Genomic DNA, 23,437 nt, shown 5'->3' on the forward strand with positions numbered 1-23,437 from the left:
AGTATATCTTGACTTCAGCAAAGCATTTGACAAAGTATCTCATACAATCCTTATTGAAAAGATGACTAAGTATGGAATGGACAAGGCAACTGTTAGGTGGATTCATAACTGGCTTAGTGATCGGACCCAAAGAGTGGGCATAAATGGCTGCACATCCAGTTGGAAGAATGTCTTGTGGGGTACCACAGGGCTCTGTCCTGGGCCCTATATTGTTCAACATCTTTATCAATGATTTAGATGAAGGAATTGAGGGTAAACTGATTAAATTTGCTGATGACACAAAGCTAGGAGGGATAGTTAATACTAGAGGAGAGAGAGGATTCAAAAATATATAAATAAACTGGAGCAGTGGGCAGCAACTAATAGAATGGTTTTAAACAGGGAAAATGCAAAGTACTACATCTGGGCAATAAAAATGAAAAAAGCATATACAGAATGGGAGGAATAGGGCTAAGGAACAGGACATGTGAAAAAGACTTGGGTATACTAAAAGATCACAGACTGAATATGAGTCAACAGTGTGATGCAGCAGCAAAAAAGGCAAATGCAATTCTAGGATGTATTAACAGAAGCATACAGTCTAGATTACGTGAAGTCATTATTTCCCTCTACTCCTCTTTGGTCAGACCTCATCTGGAATATTGTGTCCAGTTTTGGGCACCACATTTTAAAAAGGACATCAACAAACTGGAGGAAGTTCAGAAAAGAGCGACCAGAATGGTGACCGGTCTGCAAACCCTGTCTTATGAGGAAAGGTTGCAGGATTTGGGAATGTTTAGTTTGCAAAAGAGAAGACTGAGAGGAGACTTAATAGCTGTCTACAAATATCTCAAGGGCTGTCACATTGTAGAAGGATCATCTTTATTCTCATTTGCACAAGGAAAGACTAGAAGCAATGGGATGAAACTGAATGGGAGGAGACACAGATTAGATATTAGAAAAAACTTTTTGACAGTTAGAGTGATCAATGAGTGGAACAGGCTGCCACGAGAAGTGGTGAGTTCTCCTTCAATGGAAGTCTTCAGACAGAGGCTGGTCAGACATCTAACTGGGATGATTTAGCGAATCCTGCTTTGAGCAGGGGGTTGGACAAGATGGCCCTGGAGGTCCCTTCCAACTCTACGATTCTATGATTCTATGAACACCATATCACCTCTCCAGTCCATCCTTAACTTTGCTGCCCGACTAATTCATCTCTCTCCTCGCTACTCCTCCGCTTCTCCCCTCTGCAAATCTCTTCACTGGCTCCCATTCCCTCAGCGTATCCAGTTCAAATTACTAATACTGACCTACAAGGCCATAAACAACCTGTCTCCCCCATATGTCTCTGAACTAATCTCCCGAAACCTTCCCTCACGTAATCTCCGGTCATCCCAAGACCTCCTCTCCTCCACACTTATTCGCTCCTTACCCAACCGCCTCCAAGACTTCTTCCAAATAGTCCCCATCCTCTGGAATTCTTTGCCACAACATGTCCGACTATCAACTACAGACGGAACCTGAAAACCCACCTCTTCAAGAAAGCCTACAGCCTGCAATGACCCCGCTGCCTCCTCACCACTACCGGAGATATCACCTCAACCAACACCGGAACTGCTGCAACCCACCAACCTACTGTCTCCTTCCCCACCATCCTGTAGCATGAAAGGGCAGGGTCTTCTCCCCTCTGTATCAGTCAGTCATAGTATGTTTGTTTACTGTAAGTGATATCTGTAATTTGTATGTAACCCCTTCTCATGTACAGCATCATGGAATCAATGGTGCTATATAAATAAATAATAATAGTAATAAGATTCATGGTATACTGCAGGGAGGAGAAGGATGGGGGTGGGGATAGCTAGAGGTAGAATTCCTTCCTCCTCACATCTCTTATTTACATAGAATCTTATCAACAGCTACCACCTTCTCCTATCTGAGTAATGGGAAAATCTCTCTTTACGGAATACAGATTTTATCAGAGAATTGAGAATTTTGAGAGTAAAGGCCCCTTTACATTTAGCGATGCACCAGCGATCCCGACAACGATACGACCCTGTCAGGATCGCTGGTGCATCGCTAAATGGTCGCTGGTGAGCAGCCACACAGGCAGATCTCACAGCGACAAAGTAGCGATCTAGCGGTCGTTACTTCCCTTTCAGACACGGCGATCCTGACGTCATCCCGCCCACGTCCACGCGTCGCTCATCGGCGCCAGCAGGAAGCCCAGCAGGAAGCGCCCGACGAGAAATGGAGCTGCGCGATCAGCGATGGACAGCGGGGCAGCCGGTCGGAGGTAAGTATCACACATAGTGATATAGCTAGCGATATCGCTGCAGCGTCACCAAATCGGTGATGCTTTAGCGATATTGTTAGCGATATTGTTAGCGATATCGCTATGTGTAAAACCCCCTTTAAGGATCAGTCTTGGCAGAATAAGAAGCAGATTTCTCTGACAAGATATATTTCATAGTTGCTTCTTTTCTTGTGCACTATTGATTTATGATATAAAAATTAAAACAACTGTTACTCTTTAAACTGGGTTGCAATACCAGCCACAGCCCATGGAGGAGCGTGGCACTGTTTATGGTAAGAAGTAAGTAAAAGCTTCCTTTTGGTACAACCATTGCGACACATAACTTGTTGTACCTATAGTCTTACCTTCTTCTTATAATTCATAAAGACTCATTTCATGTTTTATGCTCTCAAAACAAAAAATGCCTATTTTGCTTTTCTAGTCCATAGATTTCACAGCTGGAAGTAATGTTACACTGACTGGTCATTTTGCTAATAAAATAGAGAGCTTCATTGTATTGCCATTTTGTGGCTCTATTCTGATGTGCGTATCATTTCCTAGCTTTGGCTGCTTTCATCTGTATCTCACTGTCCTTTTTGATTCAAATTGTGCATGATGTTATTTTCTTCTCCCTCAGGATGTAACTATTGCAGCTGCTTGTGCTCCTCCAGGTGGGGGTCGGAATCCAGTAACTCCACGCTTTTTACGACACTTCAGCATGTTGTGCCTGCCAACACCCTCCGAGCACAGCCTTAAACAGATTTTTCAGGTCAGTGACTCCTTCAACATAACCAGGAAAAGTAGTTATGTCAATTTCATGTGCGCTGACAAGCTTCAGTAAGATTGGATTTTTCTTAATCCAGAAGAGAAAACATTTTATACTAGGCTGAAATTTAACAACTCTATAATTGGGAGAAAGTCAAAAAAGGTCACAGAGAATTGCCAAAATGGAGATGCCTAGTGCACATTGGGTAATTTCACTGCACACAGTTTAGGGCAGTTCTACTAGTTAAGACGTATTTTTAGCCTGTCACCTTATGTTTCACTCAGTAATGAATAATTTTAAAGACAATGTCATCAGAAAATGTCTATAGTTTAAATCAAGTATTTTTTATATTAAAGAATAGCTAAACAGTAAATGTATGTTGTAACCCCGGTTTGGGGTCACGAGACCCGCTGATCACTCAAACCAATGGACAGAATCGCTAAGCTTCTGTCTCTTGGACTAAGCAGAAAAGTGTTTAGACATACCGCCTTCCTATTGAGCTCATACATCACTCTGTTCGTGCTCATGGATAAATAAGGACACTTTGTCTTACTGTTGTGACAATATCACTGGCAAATTGCTGGAGGGGAGATATGTTTCATTGAAGCTATTATCTTCAGTGATTTGAAACCAAGAATTTTGCTCCAATACACTATATGTTGAGAGGGGTTAAACGACCATTTCAAGGGATGGGTTTTTGTGGACAACTATAGAGTGAGTAAGAGGTTGTCCACCTTATCTTAGCCCTATGGTGTAGATGATAAGGTAGACAACCTCCAACTCATTCTATGGTTGTCCACAAAAACCCAGCCCTTGAAATGGCCGTTTAACCCTTCTCAACACATAGTGTGCTGGAGCAAAGTTCTGTGTTTCAAATCACTGACGCTAATAGCCTTAATGAAACATATCTCCCCCCAGCACGTTGCCAGTGACTTTGTCACAACAGTAAGACAAAGTTTATTTATCCACGAGCATGAACAGAGTGATGTATGAGCTCAATAGGAAGGCTGTAGGTCTAAACCCAGCTCTTGGGAAGGGGAAGGAAAAAACACCTTCAAACTATAATAAACACATGTAACAAAGTATTCCAGCTTTATATTGTATCATTTACATATATATACACTTTACTCAGCGTTCTCCTACACTCTTGCGCTAGGACTCGTCATGACATTTCATAGGATCCCTCATAAACTAACATGAACAATCAAAAATTGCAATTTGTTTTGTTTTTTATTTTTTAACTCACATTTGCACACACTATTGAAATATTGTTTTCTTTATGAAAACATACAAAATAGTGGACATAGACCACCTAATTAATGGGCCATCTAAAATAAGACTCAACCTCCCAAACCTCCCTATAACAATCCATCAGCTCAAAGCAGGCTTCTACGGTCAGGCTTGGCTCCGTTCACTCAGTTTAGCAGGGGCTCCCTGGTTTTTAACCTTTAACCTTCATATAGAGATCTGTTTTTTTATTGGGGCGTAAATGTAGCATCTGCATAATAGATGCTGACTGGTGGAGCAGGTTGGAGGTAAATCTAAACAAGCGTAGGTCAGGGCCATACAATAATTAACAAATAATTGGATTCAAAAACACATTCAGGGATGGCCAGAGTCAGGCAGGCCAAGGTCAAACATGAATGGGAAAGCAGGTTATTGATAGAGAACAGTTAAAGGAAAAGTTTGGTCCAAAAATTACTTTGGACAGTGCTAATAAGCATGCCAGAGTAGTATAGGAATAAGGTATTAAAATATATTCAGACTATGGGTGGAAAACATCAATAAATTGTCTGATGTCAAATCTTTATCACCTCTTTCCAATGATTATGACAACATTATAAGGGAAAGAGTTCTACGTTGTGCTTTGTATTCCACTACCTCTAGTTTTTTTATATCAGGGAAAATGTGTCAAATTCCTAATGATACTGAAATGAATGGCAAAATGATAAAGTGCATATAATAAGAATTCATTAAGGAATGAGTATTTATTGGATTAGGGGGATCATCAACTATACAGAACTAATGACTCATTTGGCTTACAGTTGAAGGAAGTCTTCTTTGTTCAGATGGCTCTTTCGACTCTTGTTTACCTGAAACCAGATGGTCAGTCTTGAGTTGCTCATTGTTTGTACTAAAATATTTTCCCATTAATAGCCTGACAGATGGAGCCCCAAACATCCTGTTCCTCGATCTGTGACTGCAGATGTCATATCCAGTCCTCCATATCATCATACATCTAGAAGAGGCAAAAAAAAAAAAAAAAAAAATCTCTTCAAACATTCAACGTTGAGCTAGACCATATCCTTTTGTGTCCTGTGTACAGGTGCTTCTCACAAAATTAGAATATCATCAAAAAGCTAATTTATTTCAGTTCTTCAAAACAAAAAGTGAAACTCATAATATATAGAGTCATTACAAACAATGATCGATTTATAGTGTTTATTTCTGTTAATGTTGATGATTATGGCTTACAGAGTGCTGTATCCAAGCATATTAAAGGAAAGTTGAGTGGAAGGAAAAAGTGTGGTAGAAAAAGGTGCACAATCAACCGGGATAACTGAAGCCTTGAAAGGATTGTTAAGAAAAGGCCATTCAAAAATTTGAGGGAGATTCACAAGGAGTGGACTGCTGCTGGAGTCATTGCTTCAAGAGCCATCACACACACAGACATATCCAGGACATGGGCTACAAGTGTCACATTCCTTGTGTCAAGCCACTCATGACCAATAGACAATGCCAGAAGTGTCTTACCTGGGCCAAGGAGAAAAAGAACTGGACTGTTGCTCAGTGGTCCATGGTGTTGTTTTCAGATGAAAGTACATTTTGCATTTCATTTGGAAATCAAGGTCCCAGAGTCTGGAGGAAGAGTGGAGAGGCACACAATCCAAGCTGCTTGAGGTGTAGTGTCAAGTTTCCACAATCAGTGATGGTTTGGGGAGCCATATCATCTGCTGGTGTAGGTCGGCTGTATTTTATCAAGACCAAAGTCAGCGCAGCCGTCTACCAGGAAATTTTAGAGCACTTCATACTTCCCTCTGCCAACAAGCTTATTGGAGGTGGAAATTTCATTCTCCAGCAGGAACTTGCTTGCACCTGTCCACACTACCAAAAGTACCAATACCTGGTTTAAAAACAACAGTATGCAGACGAGCTGAAGGCTGCTATCAAAGCAACCTGGGCTTCCATAACCCCTCAGTAGTGCCACAGGCTGATCGCCTCCATGCCATGCCGCATTGATGCAGTAATTGATGCAAAAGGAGCCCTGACCAAGTATTGAGTGCATGTACTGAACATGCATTTCAGTAAGCCAACATTTCGGATTTTAAAATAATTTTTTAAGCTGATGTTATAAAGTATTCTTATTTACTGAGATAATGAGTTTTGGGTTCTCATTGGCTGCAAGCCAATCATCAACATTAACAATAATAAATACTTGAAATAGATCACTCTGTGTGTAATGACTCTATATAATAGGAGTTTCACTTTTTGTACTGAAGAACTGACATAAATTAACTTTTTGATGATATTCTAGTTTAGTGAGAAGCACTTGTATATATGTATACGTCTATACTTTCATACCCAATGTATGTCCCTTCTTTCTTTGAGAGCTCCACGCTTCTAGAAAGCTGTAACCCAAAGAGATTTTCACTGGAGTCAGGTGATAACTGTACGTGGTCCTGACCCCAGTGAAAACCTCTTTGGATTAGATTCTTCTATAGAAGTGTTGCTTTTAAAGAAAGAGAGACCTTCATCGGGTATTAGGGGTATTTATCATCTACACATTTTTCTATGTCAAATCTATTGTATGGCCCTCTTTTAACAAAGTCAAAAAACAGACTTTGTTAGCCATACAACCAATCACCGCACAGTAGTGATGAATGACCACTAAGATGCTCAGGTACTGGTTACTCGAGTCAAGCAAATTGTAATGCTCGTTTGCTCGACCCAAGTAACAAGTATAATGGAAGTCATAGGGAAACTCAAGCATTTTTCCGGTGTCTCCCCTCCCCGGAGGTCTGGAGGGGGTCTAGAAATTGCTGAAAATGATGGAAGCAGAGCTGAAATGGCATGGGAACAGAATGGGGAAGACCCCTGGAAGCATCTCTTAATCCCAGGTCGATGCTGGGAACAATATTGTGTTGCACCCTTTTTACAGCCTGACAATCAAACATACAAAACCCCAGTTAAAATGGATTTAACTGGAAAAAAATATTACAAAACATTCTCTCCAGGATAATGACTTCTATATAAGGCAAAATAAATAAGAGAAAAAATTGCTCCTCCACACCTTGGGCTATGTTCATACGCAGTGTTTTTGCACATTTGCATTGTTTTCAATGGTGAAAAAAACATTCCTTTTGGCCTGTGTTGGGCTGGTGTATGTCACATTATAATTTTTTTTTTTTTTTTTACTGTATAGCAAACTGTAGTCGATTTTTATGATTTTGTATTTCTGCAATTCTATACTGTGCAGAAACCTTTTTTCTGAAATGAGACACCGAGCAATGTATGATAGTGTATATCAATAAAGACATGCGGAAAAGCCTTCTGTCAAAGGAAACCGGAAGCTTCTATATGCTTTCTTGTAAAATAACACATTTCTAATTTCTGTTTTGATTATACGAAGTAGTCACTTTGTGTTTTCCTGCTTTAAACAGGCAATTTTAAGTGGCTTTTTGATGGATTTTCCTCCAGCTGTAAAGCAGAGTGCAACTAATATAGTGGATGCAGCAGTGGAAATTTACCATAGAATGAGCATTGATCTTCTCCCAACTCCTGCAAAATCCCATTATGTATTTAACTTACGTGACTTGTCAAAATGTGTTCAAGGTACTGTACAATGATGCTAACACTGAAAGTTGTTTTTTTTAACTGAAGATGCTAAGAAAACTGAAATGTATGTTTTAGCTTTTAATTAAATAGAAATTTCTGATAGTGGTCTCTATATATTAGTTAGTATAAAAGTTCTGCATTGTGTTTTTGCTTCTATTTTTATTATGTGAACATAACTACAAAACCTTAAAGCAAATCTCCACATTTCTTTTCATCATTTCACTTTTATGTCAATTCTGTTCACCATTAAGACCTCAGTCACATGTCGGTATTTAAATACTGAAGGGATCCACACACTCTAAGTAGTGGTTGAGATAGGCATAGGCTTAATCAAATGGGAAGATTTGCTAAAGTCCGTAAGTCTTCCAAAGGAAAACTAAACAAGTGCCTTTCTCCTGTAAACAAAGGTAGGCCTTAACCAAAACAGTTCATATATTCTACTGACCTAGTCAGGCTTCCATTAAACAAATCACTTGGTCAGTTTCTGGCCTACAGACCCAAGTCACAGAGGTGTTTCCACCTCTACACTCAGACTTTAGTAAGAAGTCGGGTTTAGAGCTCCCTCTGCTGGCCTGGAGCAGAAACTGTGTTGCATGCTGGAACTACCTGGGGGATTCCTTCTTTGCTTCCAGAATGACATCACTCTACCCTGGAAGGATTCAAGGCCATTGTGGCAACCGAACTCCTGGGGTGCCACAGATACAATATGTACATGCAACTCTGACATCTGAATAAGGCCTAATGCAGTTTTCCAGAACTTTTATATTAGCAACCTGACATTAGGACAAATCCTCAATATCTGACGGAAGGGAGTCTGACCCCTGGTTCTTCCCCCATCAGTTGTTACCAGGTCCTGCAGTGATTAGATGTAAACTGTGTTTGGAGCAGATCACACAAGCTCAATCACACTATTTAGTGGTCTCTCCATGTAGGTCAGTTACTTTTCAAATAAATAGTGGCGTTCTACTCTGTACACAGTTTACATCTAGCGGTCTATGGAGCTGCTATCTGCTGATTTTTAAGGTGTGGGGTACTAGTTTGCCCATAGTGTGGCTCTCTTAGCCACTGTACTAGCTTGCCCATAGTATGGCTCTCCTAGCCACTGTACTAGCTTGTTTAAGGTAGCATATGTAATATACAGACTGTTTTATCATCTGTAATGTATAGAACATGAGTGTCTGTAGCAGGACAATATTATAGTCTTCTATTTGCTTAGTTGAATTTTAGAATTCTTTAATATGTACAGTATAGCTAACCATTTCAAGCAATAATAAAATTCATAGAATTCGGTTTATATAACGAGAAATATGAAAATGAGCCATATGTTTGCATTTTTGATAAATAGGAAATAGTTAATATGCAATGTTGATCCACAGCACCAAGCATAATCTACCATACCATGAACCTTAGCTCTTCCAACAGCTTAATGGAAAAGTTATAAGCATACAGCTGCATGAGATTTACATATGTACTGACTACATTATTGAAAGTAAGCTAAGTATCCATAACCTGCAGCATATGAAAAACGTACAATAGAATTACTATTTTGCTATTTATTTATAATTTTCTTATTTTTGTTTTAATTGGTGCTTGTTTTGTAGTGATTCATGTAATCCCATATTTCACAGGCATTCTTCAGTGTGATCCTGGGTCAGTACGTGATCAGTCTCAGATTTTCAGATTGTTTTGTCATGAATGTCAAAGAGTCTTCCATGATCGTCTAATCAACAGTGAAGACAAACTTTATTTCCATACAATGCTCTCTGAGATGGCCAGTGAGTATTTCATCACACTTTCATAGTTTATTAAATTATCACTGTTTAAGAAAACTTAGCATAAATCAATAGTAAAAGTGAATATAAGAAACTTTATAATACATCTTGTCAGAGACATCTGCTTCCTTATCCACTTATGAGCCCAATCTTCTCTTCTTTCTTCCTGAAATTACCATCCACTGTTAAAAACATCAGCTCAAATCCATCTTTGTCAAACAATGACTGCCAGCACAATGAGGTGAAAAGATACATCTCCTATTCTACTCAGTGGAGATGTGAGGGTAAAGGAAGAATGATGAACAGAGTGAGAAGTCAAGCAGAGGATGAAAAGACATGCAGATTGTGCGCAGTTAGTAAGAGTGATTTAACTTATCCCAGAGCTGGATTCACAGCAACATAGCTCAGGTTTGCTCCAATATTTCCTCCATGCTGCTATTTCTAAATGTGCTAAACTTGGAAGGATGTAGGAATCCCTCTGTTTCTGTGTTCTGTGTAGGAGATATCGTAGCAGCTAATCTCCACCCACTAATTCATAGAGGACTTTAAAGTACAGATATAGCCTTTCCCACAGAATGGGAAAACTGGTAAAAATGCAGAATACAAGTCAGAAATTGACACACCCTATTAAAATGCCAGGTTTTGTCATGTAAGAAAAACAAAACCAAGAAGACTGATAATAATATGAGATGTGCAGCATCTGAAACAACAGATACTGGAAGCCTATGCTAGCATTTCTTCTGCGGTGTTGCTATCAGTGTGTCAAGAGTGGAAGAAGAGGGTTGCATTGACAATCCAACACAATGGGCAGCACTTTGAACACATTTTATAAGTGGTCATAAACGTGTAAATAACTCATGAAAGGATAAAGTTATGTTAAAACCAAGCACACCATTGTTTTTCTTGTGAAATTCTCAATACGTTTGATGTGTCTTCATATTGGAAAAAATAAAGCTGGATCCAAAATGGCCACCATGGTCACTACCCATGTTGAAAAGTTGCCCCCCTCCCATATACTAATATGCCACAAACAGGAAGTTGATATCACCAACCATTCCCATTTTATTTAGGTGTATCCATAGAAATGACAGACCCTGTATAATAAAAATCCCAAACTGATCAAATTTTAAATTGCTTGTAATCTCTTTTCATTTGTTAAAAATTTAAATAAAAGAAATGTGAGCAAGATATCTTTTCCCTGTGTGCAATGTATGGAGGCAACAGAGCAGCCAATCTCCTGAGTGATCAGTTCAAGAAGTTGAGGTGTTTGATGTATGGAAAGAAGGCGGTGGGGTAAGTTTTTATATTAAGATATATTTCAAAGTTTCTTATCTTTCGCTTGATCATTTCATTCATGGAAAGTTGTTTTGATATATATATATTTTTTTTTTTAATTCATGAAGTGAAAGATAAGAAACTTTGCAATATATTTTAATTAAAAAAATTATATAAAATATGTATATATATATATACATACAGCAGATGAAATAAAAAATTGGTGACATGTTAAATACTTAAGTAAATGTATTTCTAATGGTGTGATTGCCATGAAATTCTCACCAGATGATGGTAGCATCCCATCGAATCCACACAAAGTAATCAAAACATTCAAACCGTTGATGTCCATAAATTATGTTATCTGTAATAAAGAGATATGACACAGGAAAAAATATTGAACACGCTTACTGAAATATAGTTAATACTTCGTACAAATTTTTTGTTGGTGATGACATCTTCAAGACTACTCCTGTATAGAGAAACTAGTCACATGCATTGCTCAGGTGTGATTTTGGCCAAATTTTGCATATAAACAAATCCTGGTTTCTGGGCTCCTTTATGACCTCCTTTAGTTTCTTTCATAAATTTTCTTTTGGATTGGATTTAGGTCCTTTGATTGGCTGGGCCATTCTAGCAGCTTTATTTTCTTTCTCTGAAACCAATAGAGTTTCCTTGGCTGTGTGTTTGGGATCATTGTCCTGCTGAAATGTCCACTCTCTTTTCATCTTCATCATCCTGGTAGACTGCAACAGGTTTTAATCAAGAATGTCTCGGTACATTTGTCCATTCATACTTCCTTTAATTACATGAAGGTTGCCAGTGCCAAAAGGCTGAAAAAGAGCCCCACACCATGAAGTTCCCAACTCCAGACTTCACTGTTGGTATGGTGTTGTTGGGGTGATATGCATTGTCTTTTGAAATCCAAACATGGTGTGTATTATGGCATCCATCCAAACAGTTCTATTTTGGTCTCATCTGACAAGACTATGTTCTCCAAGGATTTCACAAGCTTGTCTAAATGTTGTTGAGCAAGCTTTAAATGTGCTTGAACATACTTTTTGTTCAGCAATCGAGTCTTGCGTGCTGAGTGTGCATACAGGCCATGGAGGTTGAGTGCATTACTTAAAGGTCCCTTTACATTTAGCGATGCACCAGCGATCCCGACAACGATACGACCCGGTCAGGATCGCTGGTGCATCGCTAAATGGTCGCTAGTGAGCTGCCAAACAGGCAGATCTCACAGCGATGCAGCAGCAATACTTACCTTTCATACGAGGCGATCCTGACGTCCTCCCGCCTGCGTCCACGCGTCGCTCGTCGGTGCCAGCAGGAAGCCCAGCAGGAAGCGCCCGACGAGAAATGGAGCTGCATGATCTCACGCGATCAGCGACAGACAGCGGGGGAGCCGTTCGGAGGTAAGTATCACACATAGCAATATCGCTAGCGATATCGCTGCTGCGTCACCAAATCGATGATGCTTTAGCGATATTGCTAGCGATATCGCTATGTGTAAAACCCCCTTTGTGTTTTGCTTGAAACAATTATATCTGCTTATTCCAGGTCTTTCTGTAGCTCTCCACAGGTGCTCCTTGGTTCTTGGTCAAGTCCTCTGATAATTATTTTTATTTCTCTGTCTGAAATCTTGCGGGGAGCACCTGGTTGTGGCCGATTTATGGTAAAATTATGTTTTTTCCACTTCCGGATTATGACCAAGAGTGCTCACTAAAACCTTCAGTCGTTTAGAAATTCTTCTGTAACTGATGCCATCAGTATGTTTTGCAACAATAAGGTGGCGAAGGTCTTGCAATAGCTCACTGGTTTTACCCATCATGAGATGTTTCTTGTGTGACACCTTAGTAATGAGACACCTTTTTATAGAAAAAAAACACCAAAATGCAGGCAGGGATGCTTACCTGCCAAGGCCACAGAACAAATGCACTAAACAAGGTGCAGCGGACCCATTGAGATGGAACAGGTGCAAAAATACCTAATGAGGCAGCCAGCCTCCAATCAGGACATGGCCGCTTGGTATGATAATGCACAAAAAGTTATAAGCATAGGTATTTTTGCACCTGTGCCATCTCAATGGGTCCGCTGCACCTTGTTTAGTGTATTTGTTCTGTGGTCTTGGCAGGTAAGCATCTCTGCCTGCATTTTGGTGTTTTAATCTAACCTAGTCTTTTTTGGTGTTTTTTGTTAGAGTAGGGATTCACAAAAGTGGGGACCTTTGACTGAGGTTGCAAGCTTAAGTATTGTGGCCATAATATAAACTAATACCTCACATATATCGCTATGTGTTTTTTGCACTGTATTTTTTTTTCAGGGTGCAGCTGGGCCCAGATGGCTCTGTAAACTGTGGCCTCTGTTCACATGGTATGCATCTTTTAGCACTGGCTGGCCCGCCTGATCTAATTAATAGTATGGGCGTCACTAATAGGTTCAGCCGGACGCTTTGCATTTTCTGTGTGAACACTGCCACATACAGATTCTATTTTTTGTGCCTTATCATACCAAACGGCCATGTCCTGATTGGAGGCTGGCTGTCTCATCAGGTATTTTTGCACCTGTGCCATCTCAATGGGTCCGCTGCGCCTTGTTTAGTGCATTTGTTCTGTGGCCTTGGCAGGTAAGCATCTCTGCCTGCATTTTGGTGTTTTTATCTAACATAGTCTTTTTTGGTTAGAGTAGGGACTCGCAAAAGTGGGGACCTTTGACGGAGGTTGCGAGCTTAAGTATTGTGGCCATAATATTAACTAATACCTCACATACAGTATATCGCTATGTGTTTTTTCCACTGTATATATTTTTTTTCAGGGTGCAGCTGGGCCCAGATGGCTCTTTAAACTATGGCCTCTGTTCACATGGTATGCATCTTTTAGCCCTGGCTGGCCCACCTGATCAAATAGTATGGGCGTCACTAAGAGGTTCAGCCGGACGCTTTGCATTTTCTGTGTGAACACTGCCACATTCAGATTTTATTTTTTTGTGCATTATGATACCAAGCGGCCATGTCCTGATTGGAGGCTGGCTGCCTCATCAGGTATTTTTGCACCTGTGCCATCTCAATGGGTCCACTGCACCTTGTTTAGTGCATTTGTTCTGTGGCCTTGGCAGGTAAGCATCTCTGTCTGCATTTTGGTGTTTTTATCTAACCTAGTCTTTGGTGTTTTTTGTTAGAGTAGGGACACCTTTTTATAGGCCATCAGTTGAACCAGCTGATATTATTTTTCACTAAGTGGCAGGATTGCTTTCCAAATACTGGTAGATTTCAGCTGGTGTCATGACTTTCCATGGCTTTTAGCGCCTCATGTGTTCAATACCTTTTCCCTGTGTCATTTCTCATTATCACACATACTGTAACTTAATTTATGGGCATCTATGGTTTGATTTCTTTGCTTTTGTGGATTTGATGTGTGATTACCAACATCTTGTGAAAATTTCATGTCAATTAGCACCTTTAGAAATATATTTACTTAAGTATTGAACATTTCTCCAATGTTTTATTTCACCGGCTATTTATATTTGAAGGTATATCAGACTTAGGGGTATTAGAGGAACATCTTTTTTTCTTATCCAAGCCTTTATCTTTTACTGAAAAGTGTATAATCACATGGCTGAAAATCAATAGGCTTTTTCTGCAGCATGTGCATGGATTTCTGCAAGTTCCCACTTCCACACTACCTCCTCATCCCGCCCCCTCTCTGTTGGAGTCCCCAAGGCTCTATCCTGGGGCCCCTACTTTTTTCCATCTATACTTTTGGCCTAGGACAACTCATAAAGTCCCATGGCTTCCAGTACCACCTGTATGCAGATGACACTCAGATCTACCTCTCTGGCCCAGATGTCACCTCTCTGCTTTCCAGAATCCCGGAGTGTCTATCAGCTATATCCTCCTTTTTCACCTCTCACTTCCTAAAACTCAACGTAGACAAAACTGAACTCATTATCTTTCCTCCATCTTTTATCTTCCCTACCCGATCTATCTTTTATGGTAAACGGCATCACGCTCTCTCCAGCACGTGAAATACGCTGCCTCGGAGTAACTCTCGACTCTGCCCTGTCCTTCAAACCACACGTCCAATCTCTTGCCACCTCCTGTCGCCTCCAACTCAAAAATATTTCCAGAATCCATCCCTTCCTCAGTCCTCAATCTACTATAACTCTTGTACATGCCCTCATCATCTCCCGCCTTGACTACTGCAACACTCTCCTCTGTGGCCTCCCTGCTGACTCTCTTGCACCACTCCAGTCTGTCCTCAATTCTGCTGCCCGACTAATCCACCTCTCTCCTCGCTACTCCCCTGTCTCCCCCCTCTGCAAATCCCTCCATTGGCTCCCAATTCCCCAACGAATCCAGTTCAAGCTACTAACACTGACCTACAAAGCCATCCACAACCTTTCCCCTCCCTATATCTCTGAACTAATCTCCCAATATCTTCCCTTACGTAATTTTAGATCCTCCCAAGACCTCCTACTCTCCTCCACACTTATTCCTTCCTCACACAACCGCCTCCAAGATTTCTCCCGAATATCCCCTATCCTCTGGAATGCCATGCCTCAACACGTCCGATTATCCACCACCCTCGGATCCTTCAAACGGAACCTGAAAACCCATCTTTTCAGGAAAGCTTACAGCCTGCAATGACCATTTTGCCGCCTCACCATTGCCTGAGCTGCCGCCTCATCACCACCAGAGCTGCTGCACCCCCGACCTTCTGTCTCTTCTCCACTATCCCGTAGAATGTAAGTCCGCAAGGACAGGGTCCCCTCCCCTTTGTACCAGTCTGTCATTGTAAATTTGTTTACTGTTAACGATATCTATAACTTTGTATGTAATCCCCCTTCTCATGTACAGCACCATGGAATTAATGGTGCTATCAAAATAAATAATAATAATAATAATAATTATAGGTGAATAGGACAGTCGCAAAAACCTGGTTAGATGCACAATGTCTAATACCTGAAAGTGCTTATACCTGAAAATTATTGTAAAACTCTCTGAATAGTTAAATGTGTGCAAGGTTGCACAAAAAGCTTGCGACCTTTGATGTTTTCACTTCAGTTTCAAGTAGCTCCATCAAAATGGGCGGAACTGGGGAGGAGACGAGACAGGACAGGGCATGGTTACACCCATCCATAAAACTCATGTATGTCGGATGTGTTTCTTATGCTTTTGGCGAGGCACACAGAGGCACATTCCACTGAGAAGATATGCCAAATTCATTAAGTGGGGTACGCCTCTTAATGAATTCAGAGAATCTGACACAAAAAAGCCTATTTAGTAAAACTGGCGTATACAATTCTTATCGAATCGGGGACATAGGCTTCAATTCATTTGTCTTTTGCCAGATGTTTGGCCTAGAATTGTCTGAACTATCCCATGTTTTCTGCGCAACTTGTAGTTGAGGAAAAATTGTTTGACTTTTTGAAAATTGAGCGAAGCCAACTTGACTTTTTTCTTTTCTGGACAGATTATCAAAAAAAAAGTCACAGACAAACAATATTTTTTACAGACACATTGGAAAACCATAACCCATCATTATGATTATAGGTGATACATGTCAACAGTCCATAATTCTGATATGTTGCCTTACATTTTTTTTTTACTGACAAGGCAAAAAAATGCCCTATTTTTACAGACTGTCCGGGAATTTCTGGACGGTTGGTAGCAGCAATGTGATTGGAGTACGGTACATTTTTTGCTGTAGTGCACAACATCTAAGAGATTAAGAGATGCGTAGCTCTAAAACTGGCGCATCTTACTCTAGCGCAATCTTCATCAATCCTCGGGTACAAAACATCTCTCTTGATTTATTGGGGCCTTTGTATTTAAAATGCGAGAAAACAGTCTAACATGAACCAAAGGATTGTTAACTTACTATTGTTTCATTTTTTTGCAGGTAAACATTTTGGAGTTCAGATTGATCCAGAATACTTTGTCACAAAGCCAATTATTTTTGGTGATTTCATTAAGGTAAAACAGATTGTCTTCATGCCGGCAGTGATCACGTACGCTTTGCAGTGAAATGCACAGTAAGAAAACATCCATCCGGGGCTATTCTGTAGACACACTATATATGTTTACACAGAGCCCATGCAGTGACAGCATGACAGACCTTTTGGTCGCCTTGCTTGCATACAATCACATAAATGTCAGCTATGGCAAGCTATTAATCACATATGTCTAGTGGAATTGCATCACTCAGTAAAGTGTGCCAAATAAAACATAAAATTATCGTTCTTTGATTCCCTTAAAGTATTGTCAAACAGAGTACATCACGTTCAATAATTTCTAGGCAAAAGTTATTCATAAATATGTGCTGCAGCTATCTGTCTATGAATCTACATAGTTATATACTGTATCTTATGTGTGTCCAAATGCTAATATATGTGCAGCCTACGCAAACATTTGGCACCCATCGTCAAATGACTCGTTCTGTTAAAAGTAATATATCATCAGACAACCTTTCTCCATAAAAATGCATTCTAAACTGCAGATATCGTGTTATAGAGCAGGAGCAGCGGAGTAAATTTATATGTATGCTTCATAAAAAAAAAATTAAGTTAACCATTTAAACGGGGGGGGGCTCAATCACTTAATCCTCTGTTCTTTCTGGGATTTCAGGTCTAGTGGGCGGTCCTATCGGTGACTGACAGCTTTCTCTGTGTGCACACTTTTTTAAAAAACGCTGTCAGTCACTCACTGATAGGATCGCCCACTGGACTGGAAATCCCAGAAAGAGCAAAGGATTAAATGTATAAAACACAGGTTATACTCAATCTTTTCTCCCAAAAATATATAGCAATAAACAGATTTTTTTAAAATGTTTTTTTGCTACATTTTTGTTTTATTACTTTTCCCATAAACAATATAGGTATCCTCTATCTCTCCCGGAGACGGAGGCCATGTCACAATATATCCGGGAGAACCTGGCAAGAGGGTTTATCAGAAAATCGGTGTCGCCAGCTGGTGCAGGGTTCTTCTTTGTGCAGAAGAAGAGTGGAGAGTTGTGCCCCTGCATTGACTACAGAGGTCTCAACGCCATTACAGTAAAAAACAAATACCCTCTTCCTTTGATCTCTGAGTTGTTTAACAGGTTGCGAGGGGCCCGGATCTCTACGAAATTGGATCTACGGGGGGCGTACAACCTGATCCGCATACGCGAAGGAGATGAGTGGAAGACAGCCTTTAATACCAGAGATGGCCACTTTGAGTATCTGGTCATGCCCTTCGGCCTCTGTAATGCTCCTGCTGTCTTCCAAGACGTCGTAAACGACGTCTTTCGCGATATGCTCTCCACCTCGGTGGTGGTTTATCTGGATGACATCCTCATCTTTTCTTCATATTTTGCCACTCACCGGAGAGACGTCTGCAAGGTCTTCGACCGGTTGCGGGCGAATTCTCTCTTCGCCAAGTTGGAGAAGTGCCAATTTGAGCAGGAGTCCTTGCCGTTCCTGGGCTATATCATCTCGGCCCAGGGGTTGGCTGTGGATCCTGCCAAACTGCAGGCGGTAATGGACTGGCAGGAGCCCCATTCTCTTAAAGCGGTGCAGCGCTTTTTAGGGTTTGTTAATTACTACCGTCAGTTCATTCCCCACTTCTCCACACTGGTAGCTCCTTTGGTGGCCCTCACCAAAAAGGGAGCTAATCACAAGGTTTGGTCAGAACAGGTCTCCATGGCTTTCTCGTATCTGAAAACCCATTTTGCTGGCATTCCTATCCTACGTCGTCCCGATGTGGATAAACCTTTTATCCTAGAGGTGGATGCCTCATCCGTCGGTGCAGGAGCAGTCCTTTTCCAGAAGAATGCTCAAGGTCGGAAGCACCCCTGCTTCTTCTTCTCTAAGAACTTCTCACCGGCGGAGAAAAACTACTCCATCGGGGACAGGGAGTTGCTGGCAATGAAATTGGCCTTTTCCAAGTGGAGACATCTCCTGGAGGGAGCTCGGTTCCCCTTTCAGGTGTACACTGACCATAAAAACTTGGTTTATTTACAAACGGCTCAGAGCTTGAACTCTCATCAAGCTAGGTGGTCGCTCTTCTTCTCCTGTTTCCGCTTCACCTTGCACTATCTGTCCGATGAGAAGAATGTCCGTGCTGATGCTCTCTCTCGCTCGGTGGTCTCGGCGGAGGAGGAGGAGGCTGAGCCTCGGCTAATCGTTCCCACTAAGAGTCTGAGGACTGTGGCCCCGGTTGCTCACGAGTCAGTGCCGTCGGGCAAGACCTTTGTCCCTCCTCACCTGCAGCCGGAGGTTCTCGCTTGTGCACACGTGTCCAGGGTAGGTGGTCACTTTGGCAATAAGCGAACCACAGAACTCCTGGCAAGGTCTTATTGGTGGCCGCACATGGCTCGAGACACGAAAGAATATATTCAGGCATGCGTTTCGTGTGCTCGGAACAGGTCCTCTAGTCAGAGGCTGGCGGGGTTACTGTATCCCCTGCCGGTGGCAGACAGTCCCTGGGAGATGGTTGGTATGGACTTTGTGGTTGGCCTACCCAAGTCCGGTGGCAGCACGGTCATCTACAGTTGTGGCCAAAAGTATTGACACCCCTGCAATTTTGTCAGATAATACTCAGTTTCTTCCTGAAAATGATTGCAAACACAAATTATTTGGTATTATTATCTTCATTTAATTTGTCTTAAGTGAAAAAACAACAAAAAGAAATGCCCTAAAGCCAAATTGGATATGATTCCACACCAAACATAAAAAAGAGGGTGGACAAAAATATTGGCACTGTTCGAAAAAATCATGTGATGCTTCTCTAATTTGTGTAATTAACAGCACCTGTAACTTACCTGTGGCACCTAACAGGTGTTGGCAATAACTAAATCACACTTGCAGCCAGTTGACATGGATTAAAGTTGACTCAAGCTCTGTCCTGTGTCCTTGTGTGTACCACATTGAGCATGGAGAAAAGAAAGAAGGCCAAATAACTGTCTGAGGACTTGAGAAACCAAATTGTGAGGAAGCATGAGCAATCTCAAGGCTACAAGTCCATCTCCAAAGACCTGAATGTTCCTGCGTCTACCGTGCGCAGTGTCAACAAGAAGTTTAAAGCCCGTGGCACTGTGGCTAACCTCCCTAGATGTGGACAGAAAAGAAAAATTGACAAGAGATTTCAACGCAAGATTGTGCGGATTTTGGATAAAGAACCTCGACTAACATCCAAACAAGTTCAAGCTGCCCTGCACTCCGAGGGTACAACAGTGTCAACCCGTATTATCCGTCGGCATCTGAATGAAAAGGGTCTGTATGGTAGGAGAACCAGGAAGACCCCACTTCTTACCCCGAGACATAAAAAAGCCAGGCAGCAGTTTGCCAAAACTTACCTGAAAAAGCCTAAAATGTTTTGGAAGAATGTTCTCTGGTCAGATGAGACAAAAGTAGAGCTTTTTGGGCAAAGGCATCAACATAGAGTTTACAGGAGAAAAAAAGAGGCATTCAAAGAAAAAAAACACGGTCCCTACTGTCAAACATGGAGGAGGTTCCCTGATGTTTTGGGGTTGCTTTGCTGCCTCTGGCACTGGACTGCTTGACCGTGTGCATAGCATTATGAAGTCTGAAGACTACCAACAAATTTTGCAGCATAATGTAGGGCCCAGTGTGAGAAAGCTGGGTCTCCCTCAGAGGTCATGGATCTTCCAGCAGGACAATGACCCAAAACACACTTCAAAAAGCACTAGAAAATGGTTTGAGAGAAAGCACTGGAGACTTCTAAGGTGGCCAGCAATGAGTCCAGACCTGAATCCCATAGAACACCTGTGGAGAGATCTAAAAATGGCAGTTTGGAGAAGGCACCCTTCTAATATCAGGGACCTGGAGCAGTTTGCCAAAGAAGAATGGTCTAAAATTCCAGCAGAGCATTGTAAGAAACTCATTGATGGTTACCGGAAGCGGTTGGTCGCAGTTATTTTGGCTAAAGGTTGTGCAACCAAGTATTAGGCTGAGGGTGCCAATACTTTTGTCTGGCCCATTTTTGGAGTTTTGTGTGAAATGATCAATATTTTGCTTTTTGCTTCATTTTCTTTTGTGTTTTTTCATTTAAGACAAATTAAATGAAGATAATAATACCAAAGAGTTTGTGTTTGCAATCATTTTCAGGAAGAAACTGAGTATTATCTGACAAAATTGCAGGGGTGTCAATACTTTTGGCCACAACTGTAGGTGGTCACTGATCATTTTTCTAAAATGGTGCATCTGGTGCCACTTGCACGGCTGCCTTCCACTTGAGGTTGCGCCGCACTGTTCATAAAGCATGTAGTTTGTTTGCACGGTATGCCGGACAAAATAGTCAGTGACCGAGGTCCCCAATTTGCGTCTTGGTTTTGGAGGGAGCTCTGCAGTCTACTCAGTATCGAGCTAAACTTGTCCTCCGCCTATCACCCCGAGACGACCGGGTTGGTTGAGATTGCCAATCAAACTCTGGTCACGTACCTGCAACATTTTGTCTCTGCCAGGCAGGATGACTGGGCATCCTTACTACCATGGGCTGAATTTGCCCTGAATAATGCAGTGGCTGATTCCACTGGTCAGACGCCGTTCCTTCTTAATTACGGCCAGCATCCGCGCGTCCCCGTCCCGATGCCAGTGTCTTCCACTGATTCCAGGGTGGCAGACTGGGTAGTGGAGGCTTGCGACATTTGGGATCGCACCCAGGATGCTATTCGAGCCTCCAAAGAGAGAATGAGGGCGTCCGCCGACACACATCGGCGCCCTGCTCCAACTTTTGCCCCTGGTGACTTTGTGTTGCTTTGTGCCCGAAATATCAGGCTGCGGGCCGAGTCCATTAAATTCGCGCCGGGATTAGTGTTGAGCGACACCATCCGATACTTAAAAGTATCGGATCGGAATGGATCGGCCGATCTAAAAAATATCGGGTATCGCCGATTCCGATACCGGAAGTCCCATTCAAGTCTATGGGACTTCCGGTATCGGAATAAGAAAAACCCTATTTTTGCCTTGTACAGCCTCTCTGGGGTCTGTGCCGGCCTGCCGGGGGTCTGTGCCGACTGCCCGGGGGTCTGTGCGGACTGCCGGGGGTCTGTACCGGCCTGCCGGGGGTCTGTGCTGACTGCCATTGTATGTAGTATGCATGTAGTATGTAGCATGTATGTAGTATGTATGTTGCATGTATGTAGCATGCATGCAGTATATATGTTGTATGTAGTATGTATGTAGTATGTATGTAGCAAGTATGTAGTATGTATGTTGCATGTATGTAGCATGTAGTATATATGTAGTATGTATGTTACATGTAGTATATATGTAGTATATACAGTATGTAGTATGCATGTTGCATGCATGTAGTATATATGTTGTATGTATGTTGCATGCATGTAGTATATATGTATTATGTATGTAGTATGTATGTTGCATGTATGTAGCATGTATGTAGTATGTAGCATGTATGTTGCATGTAGTATATATGTAGTATGTATGTTACATGTAGTATATATGTAGTATGCATGTTGTATGCATGTAGTATATATGTTGTATGTATGTTGCATGCATGTAGTATATATGTATTATGTATGTAGTATGTATGTTGCATGTATGTAGCATGTAGTATGTATGTAGCATGTATGTAGTATGTAGCATGTATGTTACATGTAGTATATATGTAGCATGTATGTAGCATGTAATTTTTTTTTTTTTTTACATTCAACACATTAGCCGGATGATGGGACTACTACTGTCCCATCATTGGCTAATGTGTCAATCACTGTCATGGTAGCAGGCATCGCCCGATTGAACTTGTAGTCCCATCGGACGATGCCTGCACAGACCCCCGGAGCCTGCACAGACCACCGGCAGGCCGGCACAGCCCCCCGGCAGGCCGGTACAGACCCCCGGCAGGCCGCACAGACCCCCGGGCAGTCGGCACAGACCCCCGGAGCCTGCACAGACCCCCGGACAGTCGGCACAGACCACCGGCAGGCCGGCACAGCCCCCCGGCAGGCCGGTACAGTCCCCCGGACAGTCGGCACAGCCCCCCGGCAGGCCGGTACAGACCCCCGGACAGTCGGCACAGACCCCCGAAGGCCCGAACTGACGGCGCATCATGATGCGCACAGACAGCGCATCATGATGATGTCATTTCGGCAGCCAATCAGAGCCACAAAAGTGGCTCATTGCATTTTGGACTTCCGATTCCGGTATCCAATACGAAAAAAGTATCGGTACTCGGTATCGGAATTCCGATACGGCAAATATCGGCCGATACCCGATACTTGCGGTATCGGAAAGCTCAACACTAGCCGCGATACATTGGTCCCTTCAAGATCCTTGAGCGGATCAGCTCAGTGGTCTTCTGTCTGGCTCTTCCACCACACTTGGCCATCTCGAACGTCTTCCATGTGTCCCTTCTCAAACCTGTTTACATGTCCCGGTTTTCCGAGTCATCTGCCGGGATATCAGACTTGTCCGGACAAGTTTGAGGTCAACGCTATTGTGGGACGCAGGATGGTGTGTGGCAAAAAAATTTATTTGGTGGATTGGAGGGGTCATGGT

General features: G+C 42.0%; 1 protein-coding gene across 1 annotated transcript in view; it reads left to right on the forward strand.

Moving 5' to 3' along the window:
* Nucleotides 1-23,437, forward strand: part of DNAH6 (dynein axonemal heavy chain 6) — a 570,270-nt gene that overhangs the window by 253,437 nt on the left and 293,396 nt on the right. Inside the window, exons 41-44 of the mRNA XM_073542156.1 lie at nt 2,910-3,041; nt 7,700-7,871; nt 9,503-9,649; nt 16,825-16,898. Coding sequence (XP_073398257.1) covers nt 2,910-3,041; nt 7,700-7,871; nt 9,503-9,649; nt 16,825-16,898 — 525 coding nt within the window. The remainder of the gene's footprint in view (nt 1-2,909; nt 3,042-7,699; nt 7,872-9,502; nt 9,650-16,824; nt 16,899-23,437) is intronic.

This window comes from Dendrobates tinctorius, unplaced genomic scaffold, assembly GCF_039654945.1.
Source record: "Dendrobates tinctorius isolate UK_male_01 unplaced genomic scaffold, ASM3965494v1 ptg000011l, whole genome shotgun sequence".
Taxonomy (NCBI): Eukaryota; Metazoa; Chordata; class Amphibia; order Anura; family Dendrobatidae; genus Dendrobates; species Dendrobates tinctorius.